This window comes from Podarcis tiliguerta (genome assembly GCF_965153285.1).
Source record: "Podarcis tiliguerta genome assembly, chromosome: 8".
Taxonomy (NCBI): Eukaryota; Metazoa; Chordata; class Lepidosauria; order Squamata; family Lacertidae; genus Podarcis; species Podarcis tiliguerta.
The window spans coordinates 52182727-52196375 of NC_139541.1; the positions used below are offsets into that span (position 1 = coordinate 52182727).

At 42.8% G+C, this 13649-nt stretch overlaps 1 protein-coding gene across 1 annotated transcript in view; it reads right to left on the reverse strand.

Moving 5' to 3' along the window:
• Window positions 1-12580, reverse strand: part of GLG1 (golgi glycoprotein 1) — a 60521-nt gene extending 47941 nt beyond the window's left edge. Inside the window, exon 1 of the mRNA XM_083452836.1 lies at window positions 12124-12580. Coding sequence (XP_083308962.1) covers window positions 12124-12522 — 399 coding nt within the window. The 5' untranslated portion in view covers window positions 12523-12580. The remainder of the gene's footprint in view (window positions 1-12123) is intronic.
• Between the last annotated feature and the right edge of the window lie 1069 nt (window positions 12581-13649).

A 13649-nucleotide genomic window follows, 5' to 3' on the forward strand; every position in this document is an offset into this window, starting at 1 on the left:
CTAGTTTGTGAACTGCTTTTCAAAATACAAATATTATTTAACTGTGTATAAATGTTTAAGAAATTTAAGCCAACACAAGGGGGAAGCCTCTTGCTGAGTTCTGCTGAGCACAGTAACCACAAATTAGTCAAGTAAGTAGCAGCTATGTCTTAACAAGTGCTTGCATATCATGCCTGTCAGCTGCCATCTTACTGGAGAAACTGTCAATATATCTAACTAACTCAGAAATGACCGGTCTTGTCCTGTTCAACACCTCTGCACAGCACACTTTGTACAGTAGTCAGTGGATCCATCAATCACTGAATAGTGCCCAAATAGTCATGACAACCTGCACCACACACTCAACAAAAGGTCCATGAAACTGAATCCTTCAGCAAACAAGGAGAGACATTAGTAGTCAATACTTTCACTTTGGAAGATACTTGGATTCTCAACTCATTCATTAGCTGGAATTGTGAGGAGACATGATCATATCACTATATTCCTCAAACAAAAGCTCTCAAATCCAAACAACCACATGTATCATTAAGATTTGGTGTGAGTTATAAAATCCCTGTGCATAGACCAACTCAGTATTGCACTGTTCTGCCTGTTCAACCTTTGCAGGTTTCCTAAGTGACTGCATTTTGCATTCTTTCTTCAAGAGCATGTGAAATTATTGTGGTCAGAATATCAATGTCATTAGTAAGCCAAAGGCAATGGTAACATTTACATTTGACAGGTTGGTTGTTCTGACCACAATGGCAGTAATGTTGAAAGTTATGGCAGTAATGTTGAAAGCATCTATGCACTTGTTCAGTTTGCAACATGTATTACTTTTGCATCAGTTTGTAGTAATCCATGATGCACTCCCACCCGCCCCCATTGTCATTTATATAATCAAAGTTTGAGGATCATCTTGCATACCTCACATCTAAGCCATCAAGCAACTGTGCTCTCCTCCTTACTGTTGGTGGCTGCATGTTTATGCATGAGAGCAATCTGTCTACAGTCAAGTATGCTCTCCACTGTGCATCAAAGGTGAAAACATTTCCCCCCGATTATTATATGGTAGGTCTGGGAAAACTCCTGGTCTGAAATATTGCTGCTGCCAGCCAGTATGGACAAGACTGAGATCAAGGAGCTTCCTATGTGACTTAACCTGCACATTTCCCAAAGGTAGTCTCATTTGGAAACTTACTTAGATGGACACCAAAGTGCTTCTACAAATACAATGCAGATGCTGGCATTTAATTTATTCTCATTTGCCTTTTTTTAAAAAAAGATGTCTTTTGAAAGTCTTTAAGAGCACAATAATAGTGAAAAGGCCACAATGTCCATTTTGCATCTGGAGGCAAAAGCACAACACACGACAGCATATTGGGTTAGACATATTAATAGATCAAAGAGTTCAAGAATTGCAAGCCAACACTCAAAAGCTTTTGACTGTGCACTGGCACACAAGGAATCGCCAAAAAAAGCCCACCTAGTTTGTACCCGTTTTCCAGGTCCTGCATTCCACACCCTAATTCTAGCTGCCTTTTGCACCTACACTTTGAATTCGTTCTTTATGTATATGCGCAAACAGCATTATTCCACACATCATCATACTAGGGTCTATCCAAAGTCACAATGGGGCTTTGACAGGATTTTCTTACTGCGCCAGCTGCAGGAAAAATGCTGAAAATAGAGATGCCCTTGTATATAGTCTTCATAGACCTGACACAGGTCTTTGACCTCGTCAGCCAAAAAGGACTCTTCACACTGCTCAACAAGATAGGATGCCCACCTAAGCTTCAGAAGAAGATTGTGTCCTTCCACAAGAACATGAGCAGCACCATCCAATATGACTGCTCACTCTCAGACGCCTTCCCTATAATAAGGCCTATATTTTGATATTTTTCTTCCAACCAATGTTTGCAGCAGATGAGCCCCCAAAACACACATTTGTCTGTAAATGCATGGGCTTATACCTGTACTATTAGAAATCTGTCATTTGACTGAGCATCACAGTATGGTTCAGATCATGGGTTTGGTTACACAGCTGCTAAACAGGGCCAGTGCAGGCTTACAGATATGGAGATAATCCAAACTAGCCCAGTAGTTGCCACATTCAAGCTTCTCAGTGAATATTCATTCCTTAATGGAAGGTTCAGCTGTGTCAATATTGGTTAATTGAAGACACAGATCAGTGAACAATAAATTATAGCTCTGATGATGAGAAGCTAATGCAAAAGGGTAGAACAGTTTACAGCCTGGTTCCATTTATTCTCCCTAAGGCGTAAGGGCGCCAGGATGCAATGCCACCCTGCAGAGTCACACACATACCCAAATAAATGTATTATGTCTCTTAACTTTATGAGAGAATCTCTCTTACTCTCTTTGGTGGAACTAAAGCTTAACACACATACAGTACACAAATGCAACATTCCATGCCATCTTTAAGCTGGACTCCTTGCTCCCCTCATCCTACCTTCCAGAAATAGAACAAAAGCAGCAGGACCTTTGCTCTCACACATATGAGGATTTCTCCACAAAGGACATTAACACAGCACAGGGCAGAATCAGAATACCCAGCAGTTATCCTACATGTAAATTAGGTGAGAATCTCCTCCCCATTCATCTCAGATAGCCTTTTCCTCCCTCTTTACATAATCACTACAAAATGAGTTATTTCCATATCATCTGGGCACTTTTCAGCATTGCTTGTTTCCATTAAAATGTTTTCTATAAAACAGTATGTATTTAATTCTGAAAAGATCAGAAACTTTGGGTTTCACAAAAGTTGACCCATAGACTTTAGGGACATCAAATAGCAGGGAGATTTTTCTTTAAACTAAAATGGAAACTTGCAAAGTATGCTCAACACCAGATCTGAAATAGGAGATATATATTTACTTGACACAAGACAGGCTAAGCATCTGCCAGCAAAAGCCTACGCACTTAAGATCACCATGTGCCCAAAATTGCTTGCTTCTTTGTTCTGGTTCAAATACAGTGGCACCTTGGGTTACAGATACTTCAGGTTAGAGAACCCAGAAATAGCACCTCAGGTTAAGAACTTTGCTTCAGGATAAGAACAGAAATCATGCGGCGGCGTAGCGGCAGCAGGAGGCCCCATTAGCTAAAGTGGTGCTTCAGGTTAAGAACAGTTTCAGGTTAAGAACGGGCCTCCAGAACAAATTAAGTTCTTAACCCGAGGTACCACTGTAAATGTTTTCGTACCAGATCTAACCTAAGAAAGAGAATAAAGCATTGGGTCAAAGAGAAAACAGAGATCTACAAGAAATCCCTCAAGGAAGGTCTAGGCCTCTGCTCCACCTGCAATGTCACAAAACAGAACTAATAGGCAAAACTAACAATTTGAAACTAAGGTCCCGTCCCCCCCAGCCTTAACTCTGCAACTGCTAGAGTAGAAGAGTACAGAAGGCAATGGTGAGAAAGGGAGGAAGGAAGAATAGGGGGACGAGAAGGAAGCAGCAGAGAGGGTCACAGGGTTGAGTAGAGTCATGGGGCACCATGGAGGACATTAACTCCAATGTGAACCCAATGCCCAAGTGCAGGAGGTGGAGAAGCAGCTGGAGAAGCAGAACAAGCAGCTCCACATCCACAGTGCCAGTGGAGCTCCACGCGGCAGCCCTAAAAGTTTTCTTGGCTGACTTTGCTGCCATTCCCTGCCACCACCAGGAGCAACTGTCTGCTGCAGGGCTTGCCCAAACAAGGCCAGGCCCGAGCAGCCTCTGTTGAGCGAAAACAGCACAACAGGAAGCAGCCTAGTGCCTGCAGACAATTCAGCAGTAGAGGGAGTCAAGGAGAATACAAGCCTCCTGGATGAAGTGGAGCCACTGGAGGCTGAGGAGCTGGAGCAGCTGGCCAGATGAGGAGATTCACCTGGCTCACAGTACCAAAAGGTATGCCTCTTTTGTGCTGTGTAAGCCAGGTGATCTATGGGACACTGCTACCCCACAGATCAGCTGATTTGTGCAGCAAGCTTGCTGCTCTGCAGACCAACTGATTGCTCATGCCAGCCAGCCAGATGGAGATGTTAGGCACCAAACCTGGCACCCGGACATCTTCATTGCCTCGCAAAAGGCCAGCAGCCTGTCTTAAAACGCAACTAGCACCTAGCTAATTTTGAACGCTGCTTATACCTTCAACCTTCTCATTCTAGTTCTCTTGTGCTGTTGCTAAAACCGCAAATATCCTACTCACCAACTCCAAGCCACAATGTTAGGCAGGTGACACCTACCATTTTTTAAACAGATACCCCGTAGCATTTGCACATACAAAAATAGTGGCAATGTTGGCAGCTTAAGAGTTTTCTTCTTAAGCCATGTAAATTCTTCTAAGGAAATCTATAAAAATTTCTAAAGAAATTAATAAAGACACTCTGGGGACCCCTGTCATGACAAATCCCACTTTGCCAGAGTTACGATTGGGAAGAACATAGAGATCACTTCCAACCACAACCACCTATCCCAAGAAAGTGAATCAGCTTCACCACCAGCACACTGAAGGCCATGAAGACCAAGGACACAGAATGTTGAGAAACAACCTTTCTTATCCCACTTGTTCTCAGCCTGCATATGAATAATTTCTAGCAGGCACAACTGTTCTAAGAAATCATGTGCACCTAGTAAAAGTTTGGTTAAGGAAGAACACTATTTCTCTGTACAATTCCTGTACAAAGGTGGAATCCAAATCCGTTACTTTTACTGCATTTCCCTGAAGTATCTGTTCAGCTCAGATTCCGTGGAACTTGCAACATACTGAGGGGGAAAACAAGTACAATGAGTTTTCTAGAAGATTCGTTCAGAGCATGAAAGCAAACACAGTTTTAACACAGTTCAAACTAGATAAGTGAAATGGAATAGAACTGCCAGAGCATTCAAGTAACAGCAGTGAAAACACAAGCATGACTCATCACCACAGCAATCTATTACCCTGTGGTTAGAGAGATGCAAGGGTGGGGATTATCTACCTTAACTAATCAAACTGCAGTGCAGGGGCCTAGGGAAGAAGACCACTCTAATCAGCTTCCCTTCCTCCAAAAGCTTAAGACACATCCTCAAGAGTACATCAATCCCTATTTGCTTCAGTTCATGCTTCTTACTCAAGCTATACAAGTGTGAACATGAGAATCTTGTCCAGACTCTGCTGGAAATAGGTAAACTACCTGCTTACTACATTTTTATTGGCAACTACCCATTAATGAGCCTTAACTAATGAGTTAAACAGCTATACTAACTGCTTAATGACTGAAACTCTTCTAGTGACACTGCTGAAAATCTCCAGGCACCATCTGCTCACTAAAATTTTCATACTGAGAGGAAGTTATCATGCCTGTCTTATTGCAAAAGGCACAGGCAAAAGAATATAGGCATTCAAAACATTTTACAATGACACAACAGTTAAACACGATATCAATTCAAGAACACCAGGCACACGTGCAAACACTTGCTGGAATCCCCTATTAAACATATACATACATAAAGTTTTCCATGTAGCTTTTTTTAGACATACCATCTTGGCACAACAGCCAGGCTGGGATCAGCAGCCATTTGCCTCTATCTCCCACACCCCTGAACTGTCTCCTACATACCACCTCTCTGCATGAAACTTCATTATGTACCTTTATGAAAGCTCTGGTGCTTGAATTTGCTTATTTTCTTCTTTCTTCCTCATTGTTTTTCTTTTTGTATCATATTGGATCATAAGCCATTTTTTAAAACTGTCAACTATTTTGAGTGGTTGGTTTAGCCATCCAACCCCAAACACTCACCAAGCTACAAAAGCAACAGTGGCAGGAAAATAAACCAAGCTCTGGAAAAGCAAGTCATGACTTGTTTGCTCATCTATGAGACAACTCTTAAACAAACTGTAGCTTAGTGTTATGTAGGAAGGCAGTAACAACAGTCTTTGTTTTTTGTAATTAGCATAAGTATCCAACTCATTGATGACTTTCTTTGTTATTCTTACAATGTTAATGCTTTAAAAGTCTTGATCAGCACTTAATTGGTTAGTTCACTAAAGCAGTCACATTCCAATTTGTAATAACAACATATGTAGGTTTACTTTTAAACCCAGAAAAGTTATTGCAATATGCAAGAGGCATAATAGCACATTTTAGCACAGAGAAGAGTTGCAGGGGACAGAAGACAAAACTCTGCTAATTTATCATTAATGCAATGCTCCGCTCCTAATCTACCCAAGGACAGCAATCCTGTTGAGCACTGATGTTTTGTTACTCCATCCCCTTCTGGGATAAAGGTGGTATTTACAAGTCATCCAATCTACCCATAACTTCATGGACACAAATGAAGTCAAGGGTTTCAGGCTCAGCAGGTTCATTAAACTAAGATCAAATAGTGACCTACAAACTGTTGTCATCAACAACTTTGTTACTGCAAATTACTTTAAGCTAAACTAACTGAGAATCACTGCAAAATATTCACCTTTTTTCTTGAAGTTACGTGACACTTGCAAATTTTACTAACGTTCTATTTTCACATTCACCTTTCATCAGTTCATTGTCCATCTGGTAACAAGACTTACACATATATAATATGTCTATTCAGAAGTAAGTCTCATTGAGGATTTACTCTGAGGCAGCAGTCCTCACACTTACCTGAATGCAGTGGGACCTAAAAGAAGGGCCTCCCACTATGACGTGGGAGACCAGAATTCAAATCGCTACTCGGCCATGAATTTCATTGGGTGACCTTGGGCCAGTCACTGTATCTCACTGTATCTCAGTCTAACCTACCTCACAAATTTATTGTGTGGATGAGTTGGGGAGGGAAAACTATGTGCACCACGAACTTACTGGAGGGAAAGGTGGGTTATAAAGTGTAATCAATAAAAAATAAAAAAATGATTTGAGCTTGTTTTATCTTTCTCTTTGGACAATTGTTTCTCAGTATAAATAAATATGTACAACTCCTTTAAGACAAAACATATCAGACTCACTGTTCAAGGTGCTTTGCAGTCCAGAGGTACATGCCAATAGCATGGGTAATGTTTCTAATGGACTAATAAATTTTCTGGGCACCTTTCTGAAAGGTTCTGTTACTTATTGGCAGAAGTGGGCAAAAAAAGCACTCTGTTCCACAAGAAGGTACAAGACAGCATCCAAGCAAAAGGCACACTGACCCAGCTCACACTTAACACTTTTTGGTCCATGTTCTTGGAACAAGCAATGAGCAAGAGCATTCCTTCCCCCATATCCTCCTCTCTCATTCCCAGCTGCAAAACAGAGTTTTTCTGGTTTCTTAAAACCAGTCTTCCTGTTGCAATGTAATGGAGAAACTGTGATTTAACAAAACAGTCTCCACTGGAGGTTGTGATAAGGAAGCACTTATTTAAGTTTGTTGCTCTTTTCCACTCCAGCAAGCTATACTTTGTTGGACCAGGAACATTACACCCAAACCCAGAGAACACTCTTTGATTAAGTGGCTTATCCATTTTCTAAATAAACTAGGTCAGTATGTGACAAATACTTCAAATTCCAGACAAAGCAGGATCCTGCACACCACAGAATGGCGGCGGCTCTATGAAGATAACAGATGTTGTCAAAAACAGTCTACACCCATCACAAATATTACACATATTAGGTTATCTACTGAATTTAAAGCAACTTGACAGCTCTTAACACACACAAATCTGATAGCAGCACAAGAAACACTTAGGCTAAAAAACTGAACCCTCTGGGTGACATTCCAATTCAACAGAATTTGATGATGTGAACAGCGTTCGAACCTCCCATTGTTCTAGGCATGTTTTGCAAAATGGAATTTCATTAGCATGAGCAGTTTTTGTGCTCTGGGTGCAGTACTGCTCCTAAAATTTCAGATTAAAACTGCAGAGTGGAAGGAAAGGAGGACCTTTTTTCTGCCTCCCCACTTCCAGCCACTCTCTAAAGACTGGAGAAGAGACCCTCTTAAGAATATTAGGGGGGCAGGCAGGGGAAGCATGGCTTTGTTTTTTGCAGTCTTCAAATGAGGACGAGACCATGTGAAAAATGAATATAAGATTTTAGCTGCAGTTCATTCATTTTCAGCTTTGTACTGTTATTAAAAAAGTATGCCTAGACATTCCATTCTGCCATACCACTACATTGCCAACTCAAGTTTGCTTACATTAATTTCTCACTGCTACACTACCTATTGGATTTTTAATTGATGATACAAGACAAGAAAGTGAGAAAGGAATGTAACATTTTAAATGTTTTTATGCCATAGAAAAAGGGTTCCTAGTTCCCACCCCTTAAATTAAGGGTATGAAATTAAAATGATTACAGCACAACCCAGTTGGAAGTCCCAGTTAGTTCAATGGGCCTTAGACATGGTCATGTGTATACAGTATAGGATTGCTGTACAAATGATAAAACAAATTTGTACAATGTAGCACAGAGTGGGAACAATATAAATTGCAAAAATATGTTACTGAATTGAAGCTACAATGTTTTACAAACTATGCACACCCATCTGGAGTAAGCATTACTGAATTCAGTAGAATATACAGGTAAATCAGAAAATTGTAAATTTAAAAGGAAGGCAATTACTCAGATGTAGGAATCTGAAATCCCCAGTGTGATCATGTGGATGTAGTAACTCCATGTGTCTAACAAAACTTTTCAAGTATATTTTAGTAACCCATGCAACCATTCTTTAAGGAAGGTGAGTATATCTCTATATTGCAGGTGGCTGCTGGTGAGTGTGTAGACATCCCTATAATATAATCAACAAATCACAGTATTAATTTAGCAACAAAATTGTCTGTTTAGCTAAATTATGTACCCATTATCAGTACATAACATATTGTGACAAACACGAGCAAGCACTTTGACTCTGCACACCCCTCCAATGAAGGCTGCAGCACCCTCTAGGAGTTTTGACTGTGGAGAACTAGTGTTATGTCTGTGGCTTACAAAACTTTACTTCTCTGATACTGCTACATCTTAATGCACATTCATACAGAGAACTAAAGGGCACACCTGTATAATAAATACTTGACAAGTGTCAGCTACAATTAGTTAGGCATAATGACTAAGAGACTGAGCTATCAGTAATCAAATATCCCTAGTTCAATTCTCTCCTCTGGAATAACCTCACTAGGTGGCCTTAAACAAGCCAGTCTCTCAGCCTTAGTCACCTACTTCACCCCCACCACCACACTCTATCTGCTTTAAAGAGGATAATAATACTGTAATATTACAAGGTTGTTGTAAGGATTACAAGTTAATAAATGTGAAGTGCTTTAAATACCTGAAAGCTCTACAAACATTGTAAGAAACAGGCCACAATCCAGAGAGGCATACACACCACATTCTGCATTATGCTTGTTCATGCTGAAGATATATTGACAATGAATGTCAACTCACAAAGTTCAGTTTCTGAACTGCACTCCAAGCAATGACACCAAGAGATAGGAAACCATCCAGACATAATTCATACTTGTTCAGGCACAGCACCTGCACACAGAGGCACGTATAAGGGACCCTGTTTCCACTCCTCAGCATCAAAACAGTATGCTGGGCCATTAGATCAGTGGTTGTGCATGCTTCCTGTGTCTCAATCCAACCCTGCAATGCAGTCTAATTGCTTAAGTTCAAGCTAGGAACGATGTTGGAGGGATACACAAATGTGACACAGAACTCCTGACCCCTGCAATACTGCATATCACAAACCAAGCAAAGAGGGAATGAGTGGAAATGGTGATTTGTTCACATGGCCTTCACTTAGTTTGGCTCAGCCAGAAAGTGAAACACTTTCTGAATCCAGGAACTTACCCATCTATAAATGCAATACTAAACAATGAATTCAAAAATTCAAATCCAATGTTAATGTCACAGCATCAGATGACTGTTAGGGCTCTTTATCTTTTAATTTAAATAAGTAAACAATCTCACTTTAAAGAACAAACTATGTTTCAGTCATTTATTTAGAAAAGTTTATAAACAGTTTAATCACAAAATAAGTGTTTTACATACTTTCATTAAAATATTGGTGGAGGGTTCACTTTTAAAATATATCCCCCCAAAGTCTCACAATCAGCAACCTTTTCTGCTTGCAGCAAATTTCTATGCACATTTTCTCACCAGGGTTGGAAGGTTCAACTGATACGCTCTTTCTTGGACTTCTCCCAGAATCAGTTGCATTGCCAGAAGTGTCCAATGTAGCTCTAATGTGCTGGGACAGTGTATCTGAGTCCAGTGGTACCTCTGGTTAAGAACTTAATTCGTTCTGGAGGTCCGTTCTTAACCTGAGGTACCACTTATCTAATGGGGCCTCTCGCTGTTGCTGCGCCGCCATCACGTGATTTCTGTTCTCATCCTGAGGTAATGTTCTTAACCAGAGGTACTACTTCCAGGTTAGCGGAGTCTGTAACCCGAAGTGTTTGTAACCTGAGGTACCACTGTACAGTCTTTACAAGATTGTGGGAAACACTCCTGTACTGACTTAGGTTGCACTGGGATCTAGGGTTCTCAGGATGTCCTAAAAATTTCCCCACTTCTTATGAAAACACACAGAAATAGCCAGACAGAGACCTAAAATAAACTTGGTTAATTTCTATTCAGAGAAGGTATCTCAAAGAACGACAATGAGCAGTTGTTAAGTCATTTCTGAGACTTGTACATCCTATATTGAACCATAGAAACACAGATAAGAATTTCAAGTTGAACAGCCTACAGGACAGGCCATAAGGCAATGGTAAAGCATCTGTTTTGTGTGCTACAGTTTGCAAGGTCAGTCCTCAGCAACTCCAGGTAGGTCTGGAAATGTCCTCTATATGAAAACCTGCAAGACCCCACTGCCAGTCAATGTAGACACTACTGAGCTAGACAGAGCAATGATGTGACTCAGTATAAGGCAGCTTCCTCAGTTCCAATTTTTCTGTTTACAAGCAATAACTTGTGTAACAATCTAGTAACTCCAGCTAAACTTACAACAATTTCTATCAGCAGTAACTCTGAATTCATCCATTCCTGCCAAGCTAGCTAGTCTGAAGCTGGAAACAGATTGTCAACCTAAGGTTGCTTCAAGAATAGGCATATTACATGTTGATATTGAAAACAGACCCACAAATGACCCAACACAAAATGCCATACTCACTATGGCAAGAGATCAATTACTTTTCCCATACGCGTCTCAAATTGCAAACTATTATTTGCTCTACAGCTGCTAAAGTGAACCTGTAGTTGACTTATGATTAAAAGCCACAAGTGTTACTAGCCTGACCGCACACACACACCTACCTATATTAGTCATTTGTGGCACAGTGCATGAAAGAAAAAGAAAGCTCTTGTATTTACAAAAGCCTCCCTCCATGGACAAACAGAGGAGATTCTTGTCACAAGCAGCCAGGTAAGGAGTTTTGCCAATCCTGAATTATAGGATCAAGCTGTCTACCTCTGTTGGAATAGAAATAGCAGGATTGATTCAGTTTAACACAACTCAACCAGCCAGGAGGGTGTGACCGAAAGACAATCCCTACTCAAAAAGTACCCAGCATAAGCTTTATCTTCAAGAACATCACAATGGTGGGGGGGGGGGGACTATCATGTTAAGTATATTCACCTGGGCCAATTCCCTGAAACAGCAACGTTTTCTCTCTGCCCCTTTCCCGTTTTCTTTTAAACTATGAATGCCAGGAATGGGCAACACCGCTGTCGGCAGGCCTGCCTGAGCCAGAAAACGGGTTCTGCCCACAGAAGTGTCCTCGCTTTCCCGTGCAGCCCTTCGGCCTTTTCCCTTGAAAACAAGGATTTGCTCCTGCGCCAGAAGGGAAAGGGAGCTACTGGGCTACTGGCGAAGGGGCTGCACTTGCTCCCTAACTCTTGGCAACCGGGGCCAGGAGGAGCTATGCATGCGCGCATGGTCCTGGCCGCAGACCTCCATCCTGGACGCCACTTCTTGGTTACACCGGAGAGTGACGGAGGACAGAGGTAAACCTGGGTCAGAGGCAGGTTTCCTAAAATTGCCAGGAGAGGCTATGTGCATTGCTCCGCACCTGGGCTGGCCTCTCCCTGCAGCCGCCCGCCGCAAAAAAGTTGCTCCATGGGGGTCCACTGCCCCGAAGCCCTCCCCCCTCCCCCGACCTCAGTTTCCCCACCAGCTAGGAGGGGCTCCCCGCCCCGCTCACCTCCCGCACGTCCTGCAGGCACTCGAGGACGGCCAGGTTGTTGGCCCAGCTGTGCTTGGGGCAGACGCGGGTCACGTCTTCGCGGCACACCGACTCGTCCGCCAGCTTCCAGCCGCCTCCCGCCGAGGAGCCTCCGCGAGGCAGACGGCCACCCCCAGCTCCGCCTCCGCCGCCTCCCGGGAGTGCTCCCAGCCCCAACTGAGGCAGCGGCTGGCCCCCCAATCCCGCTACGGCCGCCGGCTGCTGCCCCGGGAACCCCTGGGCGGCCCCGACCGCCGCTGCCCCGCCTTGCTGCTGTGCCCGGGCTGACCCGAGAGCCACGAGCAGCCAGAGGAAAGGGGCGGCGAGGAGAGGGCCCGGCCCGCGTCTCCGGGCCGGGACACGTCCGCACGGCGCCATCTTGGATGCGACTCCTCTCCTCAGCTCCGCTCGGCCCGGCCCGGCCTCGCTGCCTTAGGCCCCGCCCGCCGCAGCCTGCGCGCGCAACGCCAACGGCACTGGCAGTCACGCCCACCGCCTCTCGGAGTGCGTAAGGACGGCGGCGACGTCGCCGCGGCGAGCAGAGCAAGGCAGGTGACGTCACCACCTAGCCAGAGGAAAGGGTTGTTTGTCGGAGAGCTGTGCGACACCTACTGGCAGGTCTTTCAGGGAAAAGAACCGGAATGGCGCTTTCTTCTGTCGCCTCTCTCTCGTCATACACCCCGACCCTCTAACTTTCCTCTAAAGTTATTCTAATTTTTAGGAAATTCTTTCTTGCCCATAACAGCAAGGCCACTTATTTTTATCAAGTTAAGATTACTGTATATACTGTGTGTGTGTGTGTGTGTGTGTGTGTGTAATCTTATTTTCTGTGCAAGCAGAACTGTGTGCCCAGCAAATATCATTGCCTAAGGCTCAATGAAACTTCCTTCTTATCTGTTCTTTAAGTGCAGTGGGAGTAGTTTTTGCACACATTCTTTGCTCACAAGTCATGCAAATGCCATAACCTGTGGCAAATTCAGCAAACACCTTCCCAGCCAGGATGAATATGATTCTGCAAAGGTTGGCCATTCTGTACCGTTTATAAAAATTCATATTCTATTAGTTTTTGTTGGTTTTAACAGCTTTTAGTTGTTTTTACTCTATTTTGTATGCTGCCTTGCTATATAGAGCTAGTGTATTTAGTCTCAGAGACCAGGGTTGAAATCCCCAGTCACCAAGGAAGCTCAGATGGCAATCTTGGACACTCACTCTCAGCCTAACCTACTTCAGGATAAAATGTGAGGATAAAATGTAGAGGGGAAGAACTATGTAGACCACCATGAGCTTGTAGAAAATTGTGGGATATAAACACACATAATAATAATAATAAATAACAGGAACACAATAGTAGTCATAGTAATAATAAATGTTATCCCGTCTACCTGACTTCTCTACATAGGTAAAGATACTGAAGCCACCCACACGTTACAGAGAAAGGAAAGAACATGGTGTTACTGCAGGTCCTACCCTTGTTGTTGGTAAATTATATTATTAGAGATTAAACT